This window comes from Coregonus clupeaformis, unplaced genomic scaffold (assembly GCF_020615455.1).
Source record: "Coregonus clupeaformis isolate EN_2021a unplaced genomic scaffold, ASM2061545v1 scaf0783, whole genome shotgun sequence".
Taxonomy (NCBI): Eukaryota; Metazoa; Chordata; class Actinopteri; order Salmoniformes; family Salmonidae; genus Coregonus; species Coregonus clupeaformis.
Genome location: NW_025534238.1, coordinates 31,622 through 54,039, shown reverse-complemented (window position 1 = coordinate 54,039; position 22,418 = coordinate 31,622). Strand labels below are relative to the sequence as shown.

Sequence of the window (22,418 nt, the reverse complement as noted above, 5' to 3'; positions counted from 1 at the left end):
CCCCCTGTATATATAGCCTCCCTACTGTCACTTTATTTTACTTCTGCTCTTTTTTTCCTCAACACTTTTTTTGTTGTTGTTTTATTTTTACTTTTGTTGTTAAAAATAAATGCACTGTTGGTTAAGGGCTGTAAGTAAGCATTTCACTGTAATGTCTGCACCTGTTGTATTCGGCGCATGTGACCAATAAAATTTTATTTTATTTTATTTGATTAGGTTTGTTAAAATAGAGCCCACCATGTCTGAACCATGGTAACTTAGGAGTCTGGCACTTGTATTGAAATATAATATAATTTAGCATTAAATATTCAGCAAGCATTCCAACAGGGCTATGATATGTTCTGCTGTCACCATGACAAATATCTGCATTTGAAAATTGGCCCATTGTGCCCCCCCTAAAGGGCTAGAAACATACAATAAACACATAACAGATTAAGTATTTTTAAGATATTTTGGGGCATAGGAAAATTTACTTTTAAAAAACAATACAGAGATCATATAGTACAAACTTACAGCATCCACTCAACAGTCAGCAGCCTTAGTAGGCTCTCCCAAAGTGCTGGTTGACTTTGACTGTGCTGATGTAGATCATCAGATTAATAAGTAAGAACTGTCTCTGTTCCTCCAGCCGCACCACATCCATCTGTACCTTGCCCTCTGCATCCTGGTACTTGATCAGGAAGTGCTGGCCCTGGTAGTCATAGGAGAAAGGCTCCTCATTGGCCAGCACCATGGAGACGGGCATGCTGACACACCAGAAGGGCATCTGGGATTCATCCAGCAGGGTCAGGCTCATCATGCAGCAATTCTTCACAGTCCCCTCCAGAGCATCAGACCTCCAGGGCAGGCTGACCCTAGCAGAGAGAGGGGTGTGCTGGGACTGCTTACTCCTGATGATGGCATTCAGCTGGATGAAGCCTTCATGGATCTGACCTTTCCGACAGAAGAGTTCAGGGAAGTGGCCAAACATGATCTCCGTCACGGTGTTGTGGAGGGTAATGTGTAGCGTGTAACCATGTAGACCGTAGTTCGGGTCCACGTCGTCGAAAGGAGGCATGTTCTCTGGAATGGTGTAGGGGCAAACAGACGAGCCCAGGAGACTCCTCTCCACCAGCCTGTGGTAGTGGAAGGTGGCCATCACAAAGGCTATGGACGACTGGCCCCTCCAGATGCCGATGACGATGCCAGGCGACAGCAGCAGCAACATGACCAGTCTGTCTCCACCAATCACCTGGCTGCTTTTAGAGATGCTGTTGTCTCCACCTATCACCTGGCTGCTCTTAGAGATGGTGTCAATATCCAACTGAGCCATCAGAGACCACCAGCCTGGCTTGATGGCGCTGGGACATTTGAGGGGAACTCTCTTGACACCGTGAAGCTGTACGGTAGAGAGTTGGTGGAAGGCGGGCCATGAACCGTTGCTCCAGCACACCGTCACTGACGAGTCACTGTAGTAGGTGTGGCTCTGCTCAAAAGTCCCCTCACAGCCCGACTTGTCACACACTGTGATCTCCCAGGCCACACGCTGCTCTCTGAGGACTCTCTCTGTGTGGCTGGGAAGGCCTGTGTAGGGGTTGATGGTTCCCAGCTCCTTCAACCACTTGGTGTGGTTGTTTCCAGCTATGGTCCTGAAGTACAGCCTTCTCCAGTAGCCCTCTGGTCTCTCCTGAACCTTCATCACACTCAGCTTCTCCACCACCTCGTCCATGTGCATGGCCTTCAACTTCTTACTCTCCCCATATTTTGCAGAGTACTTTTTACGCCACATTCCATTGTTTTTGGCCAGCTTATAGAAAAGCTTGTTGACGTAGCTAATGCAGTAGAGAGAAGAGGCATCCAGGTTCCACAGGATCTTCATTAGGATCTCAGGTGGGAGTTGCTCTATGTGGTTCTGAGTGCAGCCAGCTGGCCTTGCAGCATGTCTAGTAGACCTTGGTAGCGGAGAGGTGAGTCTCTTTGTTGGTACCCTGCTTGGTACTTGATGGCTGGGTACAGTGGCCTTTTTCTGTGTCCGTGGCACTCGTTTTGCATTGTTGGTAGCCAAGCATCTTTGAGTGCTCGAGCCCGGGGATTTTGTGGGCATGATTTTCCTCTTTTAGGACCTCTGCACTTCTTTTCGCTTGTAGGTCCTCTACCCTCGGTTGGCGGTGACATAAGGGAAGTGTTAAATATAAAGAAATCCCACCCATTTAACTTATTTTTAAATGTAACTAAATGCACTCTGGAAGGCAACAGAATAATATGCCATCTGTTCATTGCTCACATACTTCCGAGTTATTCCAGACTCTTGTAAATACATTTAATTAAATGTCAACTTAAAATGAAAGGTTATCCAAAGAAGTTTGGCATTATCGGATGTGAACTTCAAAAAACACTGAATGAAATCCAGAGTTTCTGCCTGTTAAAAACCCAATCCCAAAGTTTTATCTGCATAGAGAACCTGGAAGGAGCATTGAGGCGTGAGCCTCCAAATATGTATTGATCATCTCCATGGGGGTCTGAGGGGTAGATTGCTTTGCAGAACAGAGCTGTGTCGCAAATGGCACCCTACTTTCTATATAGTGCACTGCTTTTGACCAGGGTCCATAGGGAATAGGGTGCCATTTGGGATGCATCCAAGAACAGAGCTAAGCTGCACCGCACCAAGCACTCCAGGGCTCTGAATTAATTAACCACTATGACTAAACTGCTGCATCGACATAATCATGTAATAATTGGGGCAACAATTATGTTAACAACATTGCGCTATAAGGAAACCATGCTGGGTCCATATTTCATCATTCATACATACTTTGCAGGGGGAGGCATCACTTTACATGGTTCGATTGCTTTGCACTGTAGTTCACAAAATACAGCGATAAGAAGTTACTATAATAATAAGCTGGGTGCTTATATTTGTCCTGTTTCACACATGTAGAAGTGTGTATTAATACACATGTGAATTGGGAATGTGTTTTTGGCATATCCCAACTCTTCCTGAGACACCCTCAGGGAGTGGGGTCACGGCCAGGGTCTGCCATTATCAACGGCTATGGAGGAATTAGATTTTTCACTTTGTTGGCTCTGGGATTCGAACTAGCAACCGTTTGGCCCAATGCTCTAACCGCTAGGCTACCTGCTGCCCATACTGTTATAGACAACTAATTTGGATGATAAGTGTGAAAAAGAGAACTGGAAACAACCTCCATAGCCACCTACATGGTTTGTAAATCCATCTTGTACGTATATTTCCTATTTACTGATATTAGGCTGTGTTAGAACTTATTTATACACTATAAATGAATGTAGCTGAAACTAAAACCCAAGGACCCAGATATAACGTATCTCTCCTGGAGCATGAAGAGGGATTTTCCCTCCAGGAAAGAAACTCCATCCATCCTCAAAGATGTATTGTATGTCTAATGACAAAAACATCTTTGCTTTGTAGAGCCATTTATTCCTGAGTGCACTGACTACTCTTACCAGGGTGGCATGTCTATGTAACACAGGGGGTTGGTGGCACCTTAATTGGGGAGGATAGGCTCATGGTAATGGCTGGAGCGGAATCAGTGGAATGGTATCAAATACATCAAACACATGGTTTCCATATGTTTGATGCCATTCCATTTGCACGATTCCAGACATTATTATGAGCCATCCTCCCCTCAGCAGCCTCCACTGCTATGTAAACAGAACATGCAGCAGCATCAATACAGTGCTTCCACTACACATAACGTCATGCTGCACAATGTGCCAGCTCAATAATTGCCAGAATTCACTACACAAGACATACATCACAGCCACAATAAGCATCTGTCTTCATCAGACCAACAGTTTCCCTCAAACACCAGGCAGACGTGCAGCCTTGTGTATTCACAGAGATAAAACACAAAGAGATAGTGGGTGTATTGTGGTGTCCTATCACATCAACATTTGACCACATTGCAGTCATTTGGTGTGAAGATGTGACCATGTTACTGTCATAAGTCTAACAGGGGTGAGCAACATAAACAGTTTCTCTGAGCCAAAGCTCACCAAATGAAAAAAGTCAAGCGTCAAGACAACATGCACACACACACACACAAACACTCACACACGCGCATGCACATGCACACACACACGCGCACGCACGCACACACACACACGCACACACACACGCACACACACACACCTAGTCTGCCATTGGATAATTTAAAACTATCTTGTCAAAATAAATAAGTGATCCCAACAGCTTTTATAGCACTGTTTCCTCTGGTACAGATATGGTACAACCCCTCAGAGACAAAATATGTATTATGCTGCCTAGTGAGCATATCGAGGAATGATCTTCTCATGATCCAACACGGATACGCAGAAGCCACGTTCAAAGCTACAGTGAAAGAAAACAGTCATTACCATTTCAAAGTTTTCTCAGAAAATTCAGGCTATAGAGTAATAATGAATTCCTTGGCTTTCAACCTGCATGTGATGTCTCACTTTAGATGATTTGAGGAACATTTCCACCAACAGTGAAATTTTTATTTGAGATAGATTTAGAAACAAATACAATAAACAAAAACATTTAACATCTGTCAACAAAGTTTAATTTATTTTGCAGAATAACACATGGCTTTTATGTGGAAACAGGAGACAATCGAAGATATACCCACTGCCAAAAGTTTGATTGCCAAAATGTGAAAATAGGGATCTATTCTTGTATTACTGATCTTCCTTTAACCTCTTAAGGATTGGACCCTTTTTTTCAATTTTCGCCTAAAATGACATACCCAAATCTAACTGGCTGTAGCTCAGGACCTGATGCAAGGATATGCATATTCTTGATACCATTTGAAAGGAAACACTTTGAAGTTTGTGGAATTGTGAAATTAATGTAGGAGAAAATAACACATTAGATCTTGTAAAAGATAATACAAACAAAAAAACATGCGTTTTCTATTCATTTTTTTCATCATCACAATATAATATCGCTATTCATTGACTACAGCTCAGCATTCAACACCATAGTGCCCTCTAAGCTCATCACTAAGCTAAGGATCCTGGGACTAAACACCTCCCTCTGCAACTGGATCCTGGACTTCCTGACGGGCCGCCCCCAGGTGGTAAGGGTAGGTAACAACACATCTGCCACACTGATCCTCAACACGGGGGCCCCTCAGAGGTGCGTGCTCAGTCCCCTCCTGTACTCTCTGTTCACCCATGACTGCATGGCCAGGCATGACTCCAAAACCATCATTAAGTTTGCCGACGACACAACAGTGGTAGGCCTGATCACCGACAACGATGAGACAGCTTATAGGGAGGAGGTCAGAGACCTGGCCGTGTGGTGCCAGGACAACAACCTCTCCCTCAACGTGACCAAGACAAAGGAGATGATTGTGGACTACAGGAAAAAAAAGAGGACTGAGCACGCCCCCATTCTCATCGACGGGGCTGTAGTGGAACAGGTTGAGAGCTTCAAGTTCCTTGGTGTCCACATCACCAACGAACTATCATGGTCCAAACACACCAAGACAGTCGTGAAGAGGGCACGACAAAGCCTATTCCCCCTCAGGAGACTGAAAAGATTTGGCATGGGTCCTCAGATCCTCAAAAAATTCTACAGCTGCACCATCGAGAGCATCCTGACTGGTTGCATCACCGCCTGGTATGGCAACTGCTTGGCCTCCGACCGTAAGGCACTACAGAGGGTAGTGCGTACGGCCCAGTACATCACTGGGGCAAAGCTTCCTGCCATCCAGGACCTCTATACCAGGCGGTGTCAGAGGAAGGCCCTCAAAATTGTCAAAGACTCCAGCCACCCTAGTCATAGACTGTTCTCTCTGCTACCGCACGGCAAGCGGTACTGGAGTGCCAAGTCTAGGTCAAAAAGACTTCTCAACAGCTTCTACCCCCAAGCCATAAGACTCCTGAACAGCTAATCATGGCTACCCGGACTATTTGCACTGCCCCCCCACCCCATCCTTTTTACGCTGCTGCTACTCTGTTAAGTATTTATGCATAGTCACTTTAACTCTACCCACATGTACATATAACCTCAACTACCTCAACTAGCCGGTGCCCCCGCACATTGACTCTGCAACGGTACCACCCTGTATATATAGCCTCCCTACTGTCACTTTATTTTACTTCTGCTCTTTTTTTTCTCAACACTTTTTTTTGTTGTTGTTTTATTTTTACTTTTGTTGTTAAAAATAAATGCACTGTTGGTTAAGGGCTGTAAGTAAGCATGTCACTGTAATGTCTGCACCTGTTGTATTCGGCGCATGTGACCAATAAAATTTGATTTGATTTGATTTGAGTTCAGGCGCAATTTAGATGTGTGTGCAAAGTTTCAGATTGATCCAGTGAAGCATTGCAATACTGGAATATTTTGTATCAAGTCTGCCCAAATGTGCCGAATTGGTCAATTGATATATTTTCAAGTACATAAATATAGAGAACATACAAAAATTATATGGTAATAGAAAATGTAAGTTTACAAACTCCCAGGAATGTCATACATGATGGATCATTAGCTTATACACTAACTTTCACACATCTAGACGGCCGGTCGAGGTGGGTGTGGAGCCAGAGACAGCAAGGGTTCAAACTGTAGAACCCAGTTCCTACATTTGAATATATAAATTGATTTTATGAAACAAAACTATGCTACATTTTATCTCTGGCCCTCAGGATGACAAATCAGAGCAAGATTACTGAATGTAAATACATTATTTACCTTCAGAGGTGAATGTATCAAACCAGTTGCCGTGATAAGTTTTTTGTTGTTGTGCACTCTCCTCAAACAATAGCATGGTATTTGTTCACTGTTATAGCTACTGTAAATTGGACAGTGCAGTTAGATTAACAAGAATTTAAGCTTTCTGCCCATGTAAGACATATCTATGTCCTGGAAAGTTTGCTGTTACTTACAACAGTCATGCTAATCACATTAGCGCACGTTAGCTCAACTGTCCCATATACGAGACACCGATCCCGTAGAGGTTAAATTTAAACCACTGTAAGAACAGAGATGGTAAAACACACATGGTTGACATTTTTTGTATGAGTGAGCATGGAGCTTGATGATCCCTTTCACCCAAGTAAGCCCACATACTGCCCTCTTCATCTGTTGCAGGGTGCTTTAAAAGCTGGATGAGGGCCATTCAGATACATGAAAGCACCAAAACGAGATTACAAAATGCTCTTACACATCTTGAAAAAGTCCATCTAAACAACCTTTTAAATGTGATTCACTTCTAGCAGTGATCAATTGCAGCTACTCTTGTGAAGTCAACATTGTCCAACATGTACCATCTGAGGATAGGGTTTTGTATAATTTATAATTCAATGATGATTGACATCTGATTTAATAATTGAATGACATGATCAGTATGGATTTCACAGCTCCCTCATGAAGATGCTCCACCATCAAAGTGTTGGAAAAAATCTGACAGCCTTGATGCAGCCATAAAAAGATGGATTTTCTTTCATATTATTTACCACTGGTCTTTGTGATTACACTGTTGCTTCCTTTAGGTATTTTTTATAATAATAATAATAATAATAATAATAATAATAATAATAATAATAATAATAATAATAATAATAATAATCTCTGAAGGTAGATAATAATGAACAGTCTACCAGTTGGTGCAGAAATAAATGAACTGTGTTTGTAATACTAACACTTTCAGCTGCTCAACAGCAAAGATGATTCATCGCTCCTCCCAGAAAATGTCACAGATAAATATATAAATAACATTGGTTTCTGCCAGGTGCTTATGGATGAATAAAAATTATGCTGCCAAGCCTCTCTCTTACCGTGTAACACAGCGCAGAGACACTCAAGTGGAGGCTACCAAATGAGAACAGGGTACCGTAAGAACGACACAAATCAAATCAAATTCTAAATGTTATTGGTCACATGCGCTGAATACAACAGGTGTAGACCTTACCATGAAATGCTTACTTACGAGCCCTTAATCAAATTTTTTTTGTCATTGCTGTTCTGATATCCAGAAGCTCTTTTCGGGCATAAGAGACGGTAGCAGCAACTTTATGTACACAGCGCTGAGACACTCCTGTGGAGGCTAACAAATGAGAAAAGGGTACCATTAGAATGACACAGCGCTGAGACACTCCCGTGGAGGCTGACAAATGAGAACAAGGTACCATACGAATGACACAGCGCTGAGACACTCCCGTGGAGGCTAACAACTGAGAACAGGGTACCGTTAGAATGACACAGCACTGAGACACTCCCGTGGAGGCTAACAACTGAGAACAGGGTACTGTTAGAACGACACAGTGCTGAGACACTCCCGTGGAGGCTAACAACTGAGAACAGGGTACCGTTAGAATGACACAGCACTGAGACACTCCCGTGGAGGCTAACAACTGAGAACAGGGTACTGTTAGAACGACACAGTGCTGAGACACTCCCGTGGAGGCTAACAACTGAGAACAGGGTACCGTTAGAACGACACAGCACTGTAACACTCCCGTGGAGGCTAACAAATGAGAACAGGGTACTTTAAGAACGACACAGTGCTGAGACAATCCCGTGGAGGCTAAAAAATAAGAACAGGGTACCTTAAGAACGACACAGCACTGAGACACGCCAGTGGAGGCTAACAAATGAGAACAAGGTACCGTAAGAAAAACAGTTAATCAACTCTGCTTTACCTACAAGATTCGTATCTAGGGAGGATAATCATGTGTATTTCTGCCATATAGCCCTACTTTATGTCTTACCTCACGGTCAAATGAACGTCTGGAATTCATTTAGAACAGGTGTAAGTGACATACAGTGAGCTCCAAATGTATTGGGACTGTGACACATTTTGTGTTGTTTTGGCTCTGTACTCCAGCACTTTGGATTTGAAATGAGGTTAAAGTGCAGACTGTCAGCTTTAATTTGAGAGTATTCGGGGGTAATATAATTATGCTTCTGTATGCTACAGCACCTTGTAAGGCACTCGACACCACCTCCCGTGAGAGGCAGAAAGTGCCACTGTAACACAAACTCAACTGGAAATTTTTGGCCATGTATTCCCTCATACATTTACACACAAATTAAGTCCCCAAAGAGCTGAACATATGTATTGATATTTTTGTGGTAGACAATTAAATAAATACAATGATTCAATTAGTGCACTCCTGCTCTGTGTCTCTTGGTCTCCCTTAGGAGAGATGGGTCTTTCAAAACGCTAGTGTTTTTTGTACCAGGAATCAATGCTATGGCTCCTTTAACTGTGCTAACAACCTGAAAAATTACACTCGTGGGAATTGGCCTGTATGGATAGAGCGAAATTGAAATGTTTCTTACAGAAGAAATATGGAAAGAATATGCATAACCATTGTAGCAATTAAAAGGGAACAGTTTGGAGATTATGGGAAAATTCTAAGATTAAAGGAGAGGAGACAACAGTTCATCTGACGCAAGACTGAATCCAAATATTAGACTGTTGATTTTATGTGCATTTTACTTTTACTGTACTTTCTGCCGCGCTTGTTGATAATGAAATCTGAAAATACTCTGGATACATTCAGTAACATGAATGTTATTGAAAAATATGGGGTAGGTGCAACATAAGACAAAAAAATTACATTGGTTTGAGTGAGAGGTCTAACCGGTGTTTACAAGTGGCCACACAAATCTCCAAAGTGTGCACAGTTCCTAGGTCATTCTAATGCACTTTTATGACTGAACTATGAGGTGCTTATTTGAGCACTCCTAGCTGTGCCATAGAGGAACTAGAGCAAGCACACGGCCCTGCTTCCCCACCTTTACACAATTACTGTTGTTATTTACGCAATCCAAAAACAGTCCGTTATAAATCACAATCCGGGTCAGGTGGGCATAATGCGAAAGCTTGTTCTATTGCCAACATGTCTAGCTAAATTCTAAAGTATGATCATACAGTGTTAGGCTTTTACAAGGCTATTCAGAGAAGCAGATCGTAATTTTGGTGCGCATAGAATGGAGTCATGAGTCCATTCAGATTAGTGGTCCACGGCAAATTTTCTTCACAATATAACAAACATAGTGGATGTTTGGCTTGCTTCTATGACATCAAAGTGGTATTTATTATAATCCTCAAAGTCTCATCTTTCAAAACACATTTACAGCGTTTCCCTTATCTCAAACAACAAAATATTTGCAAAAGTTGCCCAATTAACTGGAGGGACAGGGGAACCTTTTGTCGCTCGCGGAGCTCAAGTTCAAGATGGCTGTCAGTAAAAACCCATGCAGACCTGTGAAGCGGAGAACCTGAGCTCTGATGACATGTTTAGCATGTTACTGTACAGCCACTGTGTTTCTATTTAGAGGCTTATCAGTGTCGAAATCTGCCATTTTCAACCCGTATACGGGTTTGAGTGTAAAGGGCTACAGGTTTGATGGCGGGTAACTTTCTTCATATCCCTTTCATCATCCTCATGAATAAGTTGTTATCCAATATGCCCCTAAATGATGTACATCAATGTTGCTGCAGAAAAGTTGAGATAAAACAAAAACACATGCATGTTAACATTGGTGAAACTAGATTACTGTGTTATTTTGTAGGGAGTTTATCAGTAAACAAAGCCTGGTTAGTTATGCAACGCAATGTTTATAAAGTGGCCGCTTTTAGTTCCCGATGAATTATCGTTTGACCTTGGATGTCAGTCCTGTTATCAGTGTTTGAACAGCCTCACTTAGACTGAGCCATATCATACGCTTGGTTGGTGACATGAAAAATGAAGGGAGTGTCTTTGGCTTTTCCGCCATTGGGGAGCAGCACTAAAGTACACACGTTGGGACCATGAATAACTCTGGTCCCCAGTTATGATGTATCACATGAACTACATTTTGTGTTGGTGAATGAATGGCTGGTTTTGACAAGTGTACAGGCATTCGGTGATTGATGGGAAGAATGAAATACTTCTGATTTAATCCACCTGTGCATCATTGTGTTTGGGAGTAACAACTGTATATCTGTGTACAAGTGAAATATAAGTGCATCAGATGAAGGATTGGTCTGATAGAGCTTTACACCTGTCTCTCATCCACAATACTGTCCAAGGCGCTAATACTGTATACTACTGCCACAGTCCTTCACTCTAAGAGCAATTCGTCTCAGAGTAAACAGTGATTAACTGGAGTCCCCCACAGGCAACGGAACGATGTGAGGGCTTGACCCCAGAGCGGTCAAGGGTAAGTGAGGGACAGATTCACCAGGGATATATTAAACAGCTGTCATACATGTTACAGCATGCCACTGCACTGTTCGTATGCCTTGAAGACACAAACTGTCATGAGACGTTGTGTTTCTGTTTTTTACATACAGTGAGGGAAAAAAGTATTTGATCCCCTACTGATTTTGTACGTTTGCCCACTGACAAAGACATGGTCAGTCTATAATTTTAATGGTAGGTTTATTTGAACAGTGAGAGACAGAATAACAACAAAAACATCCAGAAAAACGCATGTCAAAATTTTTATAAATTGATTAGCATTTTAATGAGGGAAATAAGTATTTGACCCCTCTGCAAAACATGGCTTAGTACTTGGTGGCAAAACCCTTGTTGAAAATCACAGAGGTTAGACGTTTCTTGTAGTTAGCCACCAGGTTTGCACACATCTCAGGAGGGATTTTGTTCCACTCTTCTTTGCAGATCTTCTCCAAGTTATTAAGGTTTCGAGGCTGACGTTTGGCAACTCGAACCTTGAACTCCCATATTTTCTATGGGATTAAGGTTTGGAGACAGGCTAGGCCACTCCAGGACCTTAATGTGCTTCTTCTTGAGCCACTCCTTTGTTGCCTTGGCCATGTGTTTTGGGTCATTGTCATGCTGGAATACCCATCCACGACCCATTTTCAATGCCCTGGCAGAGGGAAGGAGATTCTCACCCAAGATTTGACGGTACATGGCCCCGTCCATCGTCCCTTTGATGCAGTGAAGTTGTCCTGTCCCCTTAGCAGAAAAACACCCCCAAAGCATAATGTTTCCACTTCCATTTTTGACGGTGGGGATGGTGTTCTTGGGGTCATAGGCAGCATTCCTTCTCCTCCAAACACGGCGAGTTGAGTTGATGCCAAAGAGCTCGATTTTGGTCTCATCTGACCACAACACTTTCACCCAGTTCTCCTCTGAATCATTCAGATGTTCATTGGCAAACTTCAGATGGCCCTATATATGTGCTTTCTTGAGCAGGTGGACCTTGCGGGCGCTGCAGGATTTCAGTCCTTCACATCGTAGTGTGTTACCAATTGATTTCTTGGTGACTATGGTCCCAGCTGCCTTGAGATCATTGACAAGATCCTTCTGTGTAGTTCTGGGCTGATTTCTCACTGTTCTCATAATCATTGCAACTCCACGAGGTGAGATCTTGCATGGAGCCCCAGGCCGAGGGAGATTGACAGTTATTTAGTGTTTCTTCCATTTGCGAATAATCGCACCAACTGTTGTCACCTTCTCACCAAGCTGCTTGGCGATGGTCTTGTAGCCCATTCCAGCCTTGTGTAGGTCTACAATCTTGTCCCTGACATTCTTGGAGAGCTCTTTGGTCTTGGCCATGGTGGAGAGTTTGGAATCTGATTGATTGATTGCTTCTGTGGACAGGTGTCTTTTATACAGGTAACAAACTAAGATTAGGAGCACTCCCTTTAAGAGTGTGCTCCTAATCTCAGCTCGTTACCTGTATAAAAGACACCTGGGAGCCAGAAATCTTTCTGACTGAGAGGGGGTCAAATACTTATTTCCCTCATTAAAATGCAAATCAATTTATAACATTTTTGACATGTGTTTTTCTGGATTTTTTTGTTGTTATTCTGTCTCTCAATGTTCAAATAAACCTACCATTAAAATTATAGACTCATCATTTCTTTGTCAGTGGGCAAACGTACAAAATCAGCAGGGGATCAAATACTTTTTTCCCTCACTGTAAATACTGGTTAGGGTATGTCCTCTGGTTGTACTTCTGTACAGTCACCCATTGAACTAGTGGTGTCACGATGACAAGACAGCATGCTATTATACTACATACTGTATGTGTTGTAGCACTGCTGTACTTTGAATTGAATGAAACCAAGGGCCTTGCCTTATTATGGAATGTGTTATTGTGCTTATGTTAAGTAGCCAAAGTTCATGACATTAAGTAAAGTAACCTATTTGTGTATTTGGCCATGAATCCCGAATCAACAGGAGATTTTGTTCATGGGGAGAACATGTTGCCTTAAGACCTTAACTCTACCTTGAAGGGAACCAACATGACAGGTGTGCCCTCCTCGCGTCCAGATTTCGGAAATTCTACAGGAGGTCATCTTTCCCGGGATAGGGTCTTAGAGGGGCCAACTGTTCAAACGCGAAACAGAACCGACCTGAACCAGGAAATAAATCAACTCCAAGGGGGACAAGCCCCCCCACACACACCTACACATAAAACTCACATTACAAAGATTCGGCCATATACAGTTTCATATGGATATGCAGTTTCTTTAAACACACAATTCCGCGGCAGCTGCATTTGAACTCTGGACATTTGATTTACAGGACTTGTCAGGTTATCAGAGATGACAGGAAATGATGGCTGACAGAATCAAAACAGCCTGGTGGATTAAGGCCTGTTGGGTTTCACCTTCCTCCCTCTTGGCCTGCTCACTGCTCCCAGCAAGAGCTATAGGTTATTAAAGGGAGACCCGCTGGGCCTGCTTGTCTTGGCTTACATGTATCACTGGCATTGCCTCCACGTGCAATATAAACATTTTTCCACTCAGAGAGGGGTTTGGCGCAGTGCCATCAGCTTACATTAAGGCGCATTGACTTGTGCATTTGTGCTGCGTTAAGGTTAATAGATTCTGCTTAAGATAGGCTTTGGTGACCGCTCCGGTCCAAGATGTGGCGATCACTGTTAATCACATCAGATGGTTATTGGGTATTAAGCGTTGAGGTCAGGGTATGCTACAGTATTGAGGAAAACTAGGGATTTTAGCTGTAGCCGTAGTAAGATGGCCGTAAGATAGATTTGTCTGGTTTGAGCAGTCAATTTTTTTTCCGATCTTAGTAAACAAGCTAAATCAACCATACAAATGCTACACCATCAGTCAACAAAGCTTATTACCATCACCAATTACTGGATTTAAGATGCCAAATTTTTTTGTCAATTCAGGGATAGCACAGCGTTCGTGGATATATTGTACTGTATAAAAAAGAAAAAAAAGAAAATGTATGCACTCACTAACTGTAAGTCGCTCTGGATAAGAGTGTCTGCTAAATGACTAAACATTTTAAAATTTAAATGTACTGTAAGAATATCAGATCTATAACGCACATATCTATGTGAAAAAGTTACATATTGCAGCTTTAACCCCATCATCATTGTGTGGAACTAGCTTCTCTAGCAGTGGGTTTTCTAGAGGAACTGTCCCTGTGTAACACTTACTAAGTAAGCCCTCTTTGTCTTACAACCATGATAAAACGTGCCATTTAAGATAAACAAATGGTATGGTATTAGCAAATACAGTATATTGTCAGTATACTAGTTCAAATTGAGTTTTAATTTCTCAATGCCCAAAGATAATGACTTGGGTTTTAACAGATGAACAATGAACATGCTATTACATACTGTACTACAGTACAGGACCATACTGTCAGTTTTGTACAGCAATTAGAACAGATTACTTAATAGACAGGAATTATTTTAGGGGTTACCCACATGATTTCACATTACATTTTGTTGGCTGCAGGGTGGCAGGTAGCCGAGCGGTTAAGAGTGCAGGGCCAGTAACCAAAAGTCACTGGTTCAAATCCCTGAGCTGACTAGGTGAAAAATCTGTCGATGTGCCCTTGAGTCGCTCTGGATAAGAGTGTTTGGTAAATGTGAAAACGTGTTTTGGAACACTTCACGTGTGTTCACATGTTAAATTCATGTGGTTTTTCCATAAGGGTAATTAACTGCATATGGTGGATAAGCTCCATGAAAACACAGACTCTGGGGTCATGTTGAGATCAGATGGAGTTCCATTTAGAATTCACTTACAGCAGCCAAACAAGGCCGGAAACGTCTCAATCTCATACATGGAAAAAGCCAACTAACAGAATTCTGTGTAATTGGAATAGTATTTATTAAATGGCACAGCCTTTAACCTGCATATCCACACAATGAAAGATGTTTACTGGGAAAAGGGAGAATACAGGACATACTTGTTCGATCATGTCCACTCAATAAAATACATTGATTCAAGAGCATGTGCTTTCTGGGTTTTCACATGAATCTAAATAAAATAATCTACACTGTTGGTTTGGTTTAAATTAAACATTCCGCTAAGTTACAATGCATGCACATACATTAAAATTCCGCCTGCTTCATTTGACCTTGTACAGAGAACTGGAATCATTACTTTCATCACGGAGGGAAGAAAAATAAAACATTAAATGTATAACATAACTAATTGCATGCAATTCCACTCATTTTGCCATGGGACAGAGAGAAATGTTTGCATTTTTTGCATTTGAGTGAGACTGACTAACAAAATCAATGGAGGCCCCCCAGCAAGTAATTCGACCATGATAACAAGTTTAGATAGCTGGCCGCAAAACTAACTTAACAATCTAAAAATGTTAGCTGACATGGGCTAATTGACTGACTATCATTGACTTACGTAACAAGTGAAAAACTGCTGATGCACAGCCAAATTTCGCAATTGCACCTTGTGTATTCTACTATTCTATCTCGCAACATCAGTAAGTTGAGACCCTGACTGAATTCCCAAAGAACCGAAGGCCTTCAAAAGAGGAGGCCACCAGATGCCCATACCTGATCTAATTAAACAATAACCGTACAGTAAGGTGTCACAGGGATGGTACCCATATAATGTACAAGTAGGACATGTGAACAAGTGAATGATAGGATCTCTATGATGGTACCGCTAATATAACAGCTATATTTCCCTGTTAGTTTCTTCCCACCTCAGTGTGTGAGTAATGGTGTTTAGTAATGGTGTTTAGCCTCTGGGGTTGAAAGATACCTTCGCTGACAGGCTCTCCAAGATGTACTTAACCTCTAGATCACTGGGACCATTTTATAAAGTAACTACAAGTGGGGTAAAAGGTAAGGCTCTTATACTGTCCTCCATTCATCAGTGGTGTAGATGAGGGTATCCTGGAGTGCCTATTGGTCGGAGAAAGGGTTCTCCGACCCTTAGCCAAGTCTTGAGTGCTGCTTGAGTGCAGTTGATTTCTACTCTAATCAGAACCATCAGGTTCACTTTGATGGGAGGGCACAATCAATGTTTGATGGATACTATACTACAGCCACACCATTCAATTATGGTCTCAAATACAAACGATAAACCATCAAATGGAATTTATTATAAGTGGGGAAGATGTAATATTGACGAGACAAAAAGACGATAGCAAGATAATGATATCGGATCTATCTTCTATGACTCAAACCAGAAAAAATATATCAGCTGACAAAGTGTCAACTACACTACCTATGTGACTGTAAATCACATTCAGTTTGCACTGCAAGTAGGGTTATCAGTACATTTCCCAACATAAATATTGAGAGTGAAGATATGCATTGTTAAACCGAAATGTCAATTTCCCTTCTTGTGTTGCATTTCCCAACAGCTAATGACTGATAAGATGGGACCCAGTTCACTCTTGTCACGCCCTGACATTGAGATCCCTAGTTGAGTTGGTCAGGGTGTGAAATCTAATTTATATATTTCTATGTTGGCCGGGTGTGGTTCCCAATCAGAGGCAGCTGTTGGTCGTTGTCTCTGATTGGCGCAGTGGTCTAAGGCACTGTTGGTAGAGCATGGCGTTTTCAACGCCAGGGTTGTGGGTTCAATTCCCACGGGGAGGGGCAGTATGAAATAAAATAAATAATAATGTATGCACTCACTAACTGTACGTCGCTCTGGATAAGAGCGTCTGCTAAATTACGTAAATGTAAATACTTAGGCAGCCATGTTGCCTACCTTAGTTGTGGGATCTTGTTTCTGTTTGATGTTTAGCTTTTTGAACTTCATGTTCTGTTGGATTAAGTTATTTTGTCGGTGTTTATTAAAATAAACGACTATGTACGCATACCACGCTGCACCTTGGTCCGATCCTTTACACAACGAACGTGACAGAAGATCCCACCACCAACGGACCAAGCAGCGTGGCCAGGTGGAGCAGACATGCTGGACACAGGTGGGGAAAACATTCTGGACATGGGAGGAGATATTGGCCGGTAAGGGACCCTGGGCGAAGGAAGAAGCCCAGGCAGGAAAGGATCAACAGCGACATCGTATTTCAAGACCGCGAAGGAAGCCGAGAGGCAGCCCCAATAATTTGTTTTGGGGGGGCACACGGGGTGGTTGGCGGAGCAGCAGGAGGCCCTGGAAGGGCTGATTGTGGAGAGGGAGATAGCTGTAGAAGAAGCCCATATGATAGATGCCCTCCAAGACCTGCAGCTCAGTACTCTGAGAGAGGAGACCACCGCCTTACGGGAGCTGTTAGTTAAGAGGGAGCAGGAGCTCTCCCTTCAGAAGGAGGCGCTGCAGGAGGCCCACAGGGAGAAGGAGTCAGTGGATGCATGGAGAGAGGAGCTGGCCAGGCAACAGGAGGAGCTGAGAGAGGAGTTAACCCTCCAGCAGCAGAGAGCTCGGTCCTTAGAGCAGAGGCTGGCGGAGCCAGGTTTAGCAGAGCCAACTCCCCGCACTCGCTTTGAGGAGCGTGTGACCGTGCAGGCACCAGGCTATGCGCCGGCTTTACGCACTGTGTCGCCAGTGCGCCTTCACAGACCGGTACGGCCCGTGACTGCACCTCACACCAAACCAGTGATGATCCATGGCCCGAAGCCTCCAGTGATGATCCATGGCACGAAGCCTCCAGTGATGATCCATGGCACGAAGCCTCCAGTGATGATCCATGGCACGAAGCCTCCAGTGATGATCCATGGCACGAAGCCTCCTGTGACTCCAGTGCCAGAGCAGTCCGCTCCACCGGTGCCTAGTCCAGCTCCGGTTATCTGCTCCCTACCAGAGCCGGGGCAGTCCGCTTCACTGGTGCCTAGTCCGGGTCCGGTCGTCTGCTCTTCCCCCATGCCGGTGCCATCTGCTCCACCGGGGACCAAGCCGGAGCCAGACGTCAACCCCTCTCCAGGGTCGGGGTCTCCCACACCAGGGTCCAGACAGGACTTGGTGCATCACGGGAGGACTGCTGGGCCGGGACCAGACGTCAGCCCCTCTCCAGGGTCGAGGGCTCCCACACCAGGGTCCAGACAGGGCTTGGTGCATTGTGGGAGGACTGAGAGGGGGAGCATTGTGCCGGGGTCCAGACCGGATTGGGCGTGCAAAGGGGAGGCAGGATGGGAGAAGAGTTTACTGCCCACGTCACGTCCGAAGCCGGAGCCGGAGCCGCCACCGAGGTTAGATGCCCACCCGGACCCTCCCCTAATGAGTCAGGTTTTTGCGGCCGGAGTCCGCACTCTCTAGTTGAGTTGGTCAGGGTGTGAAATCTAATTTATATATTTCTATGTTGGCCGGGTGTGGTTCCCAATCAGAGGCAGCTGTCAGTCGTTATCTCTGATTGGGGGTCATACTTAGGCAGCCATGTTGCCTACCTATGTTGTGGGATCTTGTTTCTGTTTGGCTTGTTTGATGTTTAGCCTTTTGAACTTCACGTTCTGTTGGATTTTGTTATTTTGTCTGTGTTTATTAAAATAAAGGACTATGTACGCATACTACGCTGCACTTTGGTCCGATCCTTTACACAACGAACGTGACAACTCTCCATTCTGTCAGTTGACAGCTCTGTTACTGTTAATGACAGAGGGTAGAAGGGTGGCGCAGGGGAGCACTTTCTCTCCCCGCTAAATGAGTTTGGATAATTGTACCTCCGGAGACCCGGGCTGGAGGTCTGGATGTGGCACAGTCTGGCCTCTCCTTCTCCTGGCTCAGGGGGCTTGATTAGAACTCATCCTGGCCCGCGTTGGGGAGCTGCACTTGTGTTTCAAACAGCTCAAGGACTTCCGTCACACACACACACACACACCATGGCCCTATGCTCTAATAAGGATGTTTTATAACCACTATTGAGACACACACAAACAAACTCAAGAGCATTGCACACTGCTTGAAAGTTCAAGATATGATATATAATATGTCTGCTTAGAATATCAAAACAACATGTAGCTTTTATGTTTGATCTGCTAAAAACCAAACACAGCTGTAAAGATATGGAATAACAATGGACTATAACATAATTCTTGGCTCGGATCAAATACAGCATTAACCTATACACATCATCACATGCTGCCTCACTTTTCAATGTTAGGGTTAGGGACTGAAAACACCCACAGCTCAGTTGCTGATTAAAATCGTTAATATACACGTCGAGACGTACATTTCTGCCCCAGCATCCACTGCTAATTTTAAGCTTCAGACACAGATTTGGCTCTCCAAAACTGTTTCCTCCCTCCCAGGCCTCTGCTTGAGCAAGTAGCATAGTCATGGCTACACGGGCAGCATTCTAATCCCAGATATATGCCCTTATTTGGACCCAAGGTTAGCTCGCTGACATTTTGAAGCTCATTAAGAATTTGCCAGGGCCGCAACCTTTGCGTGACATGAACTGCGATGTCATTGCGTTAGCGCTTCCATTATCATGCAGTCACATCTAATCACAGCAGCGTCCCCGCCACCCTTAAACCAGCATTAAGAACCTCTTAATGTCCGGGCCCATTCAATTGAATAAAGCTTCAACTATTAGTGGAGTGGAGCAGGGCTAGTTAATGTCATTAAACCACAGGTCAGTAGGAATTAAAGTATTCTTTCTTTTTACTCTCTCTGAGTAAAGGGCTTGGTATTTTGTTGCTGTTTCCATCTATTGTAATATAATTTATATGTGTTATATTCACCATGCAATAACAAACAAAAAGACCAAAAAACTGTGGAAATATATTATAATACAAAACCCTGCATGTGTGTATCTGCAGCGATTTACACTATATATACAAAAGCATGTGGACACCCCTTCAAATTAGTGGATATGGCTATTTCAGCCACACCCGTTGCTGACAAGTGTATAAAATCGAGCACACAGCCATGCAATCTCCATAGACAAACATTGATCTCAGTGACTTTCAACGTGGCACCGTCATAGAATGCCACCTTTCCAACAAATCAGTTTGTCAAATTTCTGCCCTTCTAGAGCTGCCCCAGTCAACTGTATGTGCTGTTATTGTGAAGTGGAAACATCTAGGAGCAACAACGGCTCAGCCGCGAAGTGGTAGGCCACACAAGCTCACAGAATGGGACCGCCGAGTGCTGAAGCTCGTAGCTCATAAAATTTGTCTGTCCTCGGTTGCAACACTCCCAATGGAGTACCAAACTGCCTCTGGAAGCAACGTCAGCACAATAACTGTTCGTCGGGAGCTTCATTAAATGGGTTTCCATGGCTGAGCAGCCACACACAAGCCTAAGATCACCATGTGCAATACCAGGCGTCGGCTGGAGTGGTGTAAAGCTCGTTGCTATTGGATTCTGGAGCAGTGGAAATGCATTCTCTGGAGAGATTAATCACACTTCACCATCTGGCAGTCCGACGGACTAATCTGGGTTTGGCGGATGCCAGGAGAACACTACCTGCCCCAATGCATAGTGCCAACAGTAACGTTTGGTGGAAGAGGAATAATGGTATGGGGTGTTTTTCATGGTTCGAGCTAGGCCCCTTAGTTCCAGTGAAGGGAAATCTTAACGCTACAGCTTACAATTACATTCTAGACGATTCTGTGCTTCCAGCTTTGTGGCAACAGTTTGGGGAAGGCCCTTTCCTGTTTCAGCATCACAATGTCCCCGTTCACAAAGCGAGGTCCATACAGAAATGGTTTGTCGAGATCAGTGTGGAAGAACTTGACTGGCCTGCACAGAGCCCTGACCTCAACCCCGTTGAACACCTTTGGGATGAATTGGAACGCCGACTGCTAGCCAGGCCTAATCGCCCAACATCAGTGCCCGACCTCACTAATGCTCTTGTGGCTGAATGGAAGCAAGTTCCCGTAGAAATGTTCCAATATTCTAGTGGAAAGCCTTCCCAGAAGAGTGGAGGCTGTGATAGCAGCAAAGGGGGACCAACTCCCTAGTATTGAGTATTGAGAGTTGACCTGCAGTCCAACAGAGGGCTGAGAGTTGACCTGCAGTCCAGCAGAGGGATGAGAGTTGACCTGCAGTCCAGCAGAGGGCTGAGAGTTGACCTGCAGTCCAGCAGAGGATTAAGAATTGACCTGCAGTCTATCAGAGTATTGAGAGTTGACCTGCAGTCTAGCAGAGTATTGAGAGTTGACCTGCAGTCTAGAGAGTATTGAGAGTTGACCTGCAGTCTAGCAGAGTATTGAGTCCAACAGAGTATTGAGAGTTGACCTGCAGTCTAGCAGAGTATTAAGTCCAACAGAGTGTTGAGAGTTGACCTGCAGTCCAGCAGAGAAGAGAGTGTCAGTGGGGACATGTGAAGGTTTGAACGTGATGATACATTTGCGTCCCAAATGGCACCCTATTCCCTACATAGTGCACTACTTTTCACCAGAGCCATGAAAAGAAGCTCCTTCTTCCACACCACCTATGACCCTAACTGGCCTCCCAGGCCAATGTCTCACCCTTCTCTCACCCCACACACCCATCTCTCACCCCACTCGCTCTCTGTCTCTCACAGTCTCCCAGGGTCTCTGGGACTCTCTTTACTGTCCCCCTGCCTCGCACCCCGCTTTGATTTTAGATCCAAGTATCTCTCCCCAGCCTCTCCTCTCCTCTGCGGTCATTGGGTTTAAAACACACTGTTGAGTCCAAATAGCATCCTATTCTCTTTATAGTGAATAGGGCTCTGTTCAAATTCCCTTTTTTCCCCATAGGGCTCTGGTCAAAAAGTAGTGCACTATGTAGGTAACAGGGTGCCATTTGAGCCACATCCTCATAGTAAGGTCTGTGCTGTGTGTCACCAAATCACACACAATGTGCAGCCTTTTTATTGTCTGTCTCCTTTTCTCATTTTATTATATTCCCTGTTGGGACGCGAATAAAGCCGCATTCTGAACCCAAAGAATATGAAAGAATAGACTGAGGTAGCGGAGTCAAAGGTTCATATTTACAGTTAGACAGGTAGAGGTTTTGTTGGGTTTGTCTGTCAATTATCAACGACGTTTCATTTCAATATTCCAGCTATTACTTCTGTTGATAATTGACTTATTATTTTAACAGATTTTCTAATTATTCTGACGTTGATATCCGTGTCCCAGAGCAGAAAAGACAGGAGGAAGAAACTCATTGAAAACTTAATCAAAAGTTAATCAGATGTCATCCATTAATCAAAAGGACCCTGAGTTACCCTGACAACCATTTTCCATGTTCAAGATGAGATTTTGAGTCCTCTTTTTCGGTCTGTGAAAAAAGTAATAAATTGCCTGTCTGTAGTGTTTGAATATGACA

The 22,418-nt window shown here is 43.7% G+C and overlaps 1 protein-coding gene across 1 annotated transcript; it reads right to left on the bottom strand.

The window, feature by feature from the left end:
* Positions 1-538: 538 nt before the first annotated feature.
* On the bottom strand, positions 539-2,083 carry LOC121544264 (F-box only protein 15-like). The gene is made up of 2 exons (XM_041854177.1): positions 1,271-2,083; positions 539-1,231 (listed from the first exon to the last, which is right to left on the bottom strand). The coding sequence occupies exons 1-2, from the start codon at positions 2,081-2,083 to the stop codon at positions 539-541; spliced, it is 1,506 nt and encodes a 501-aa protein (XP_041710111.1).
* Between the last annotated feature and the right edge of the window lie 20,335 nt (positions 2,084-22,418).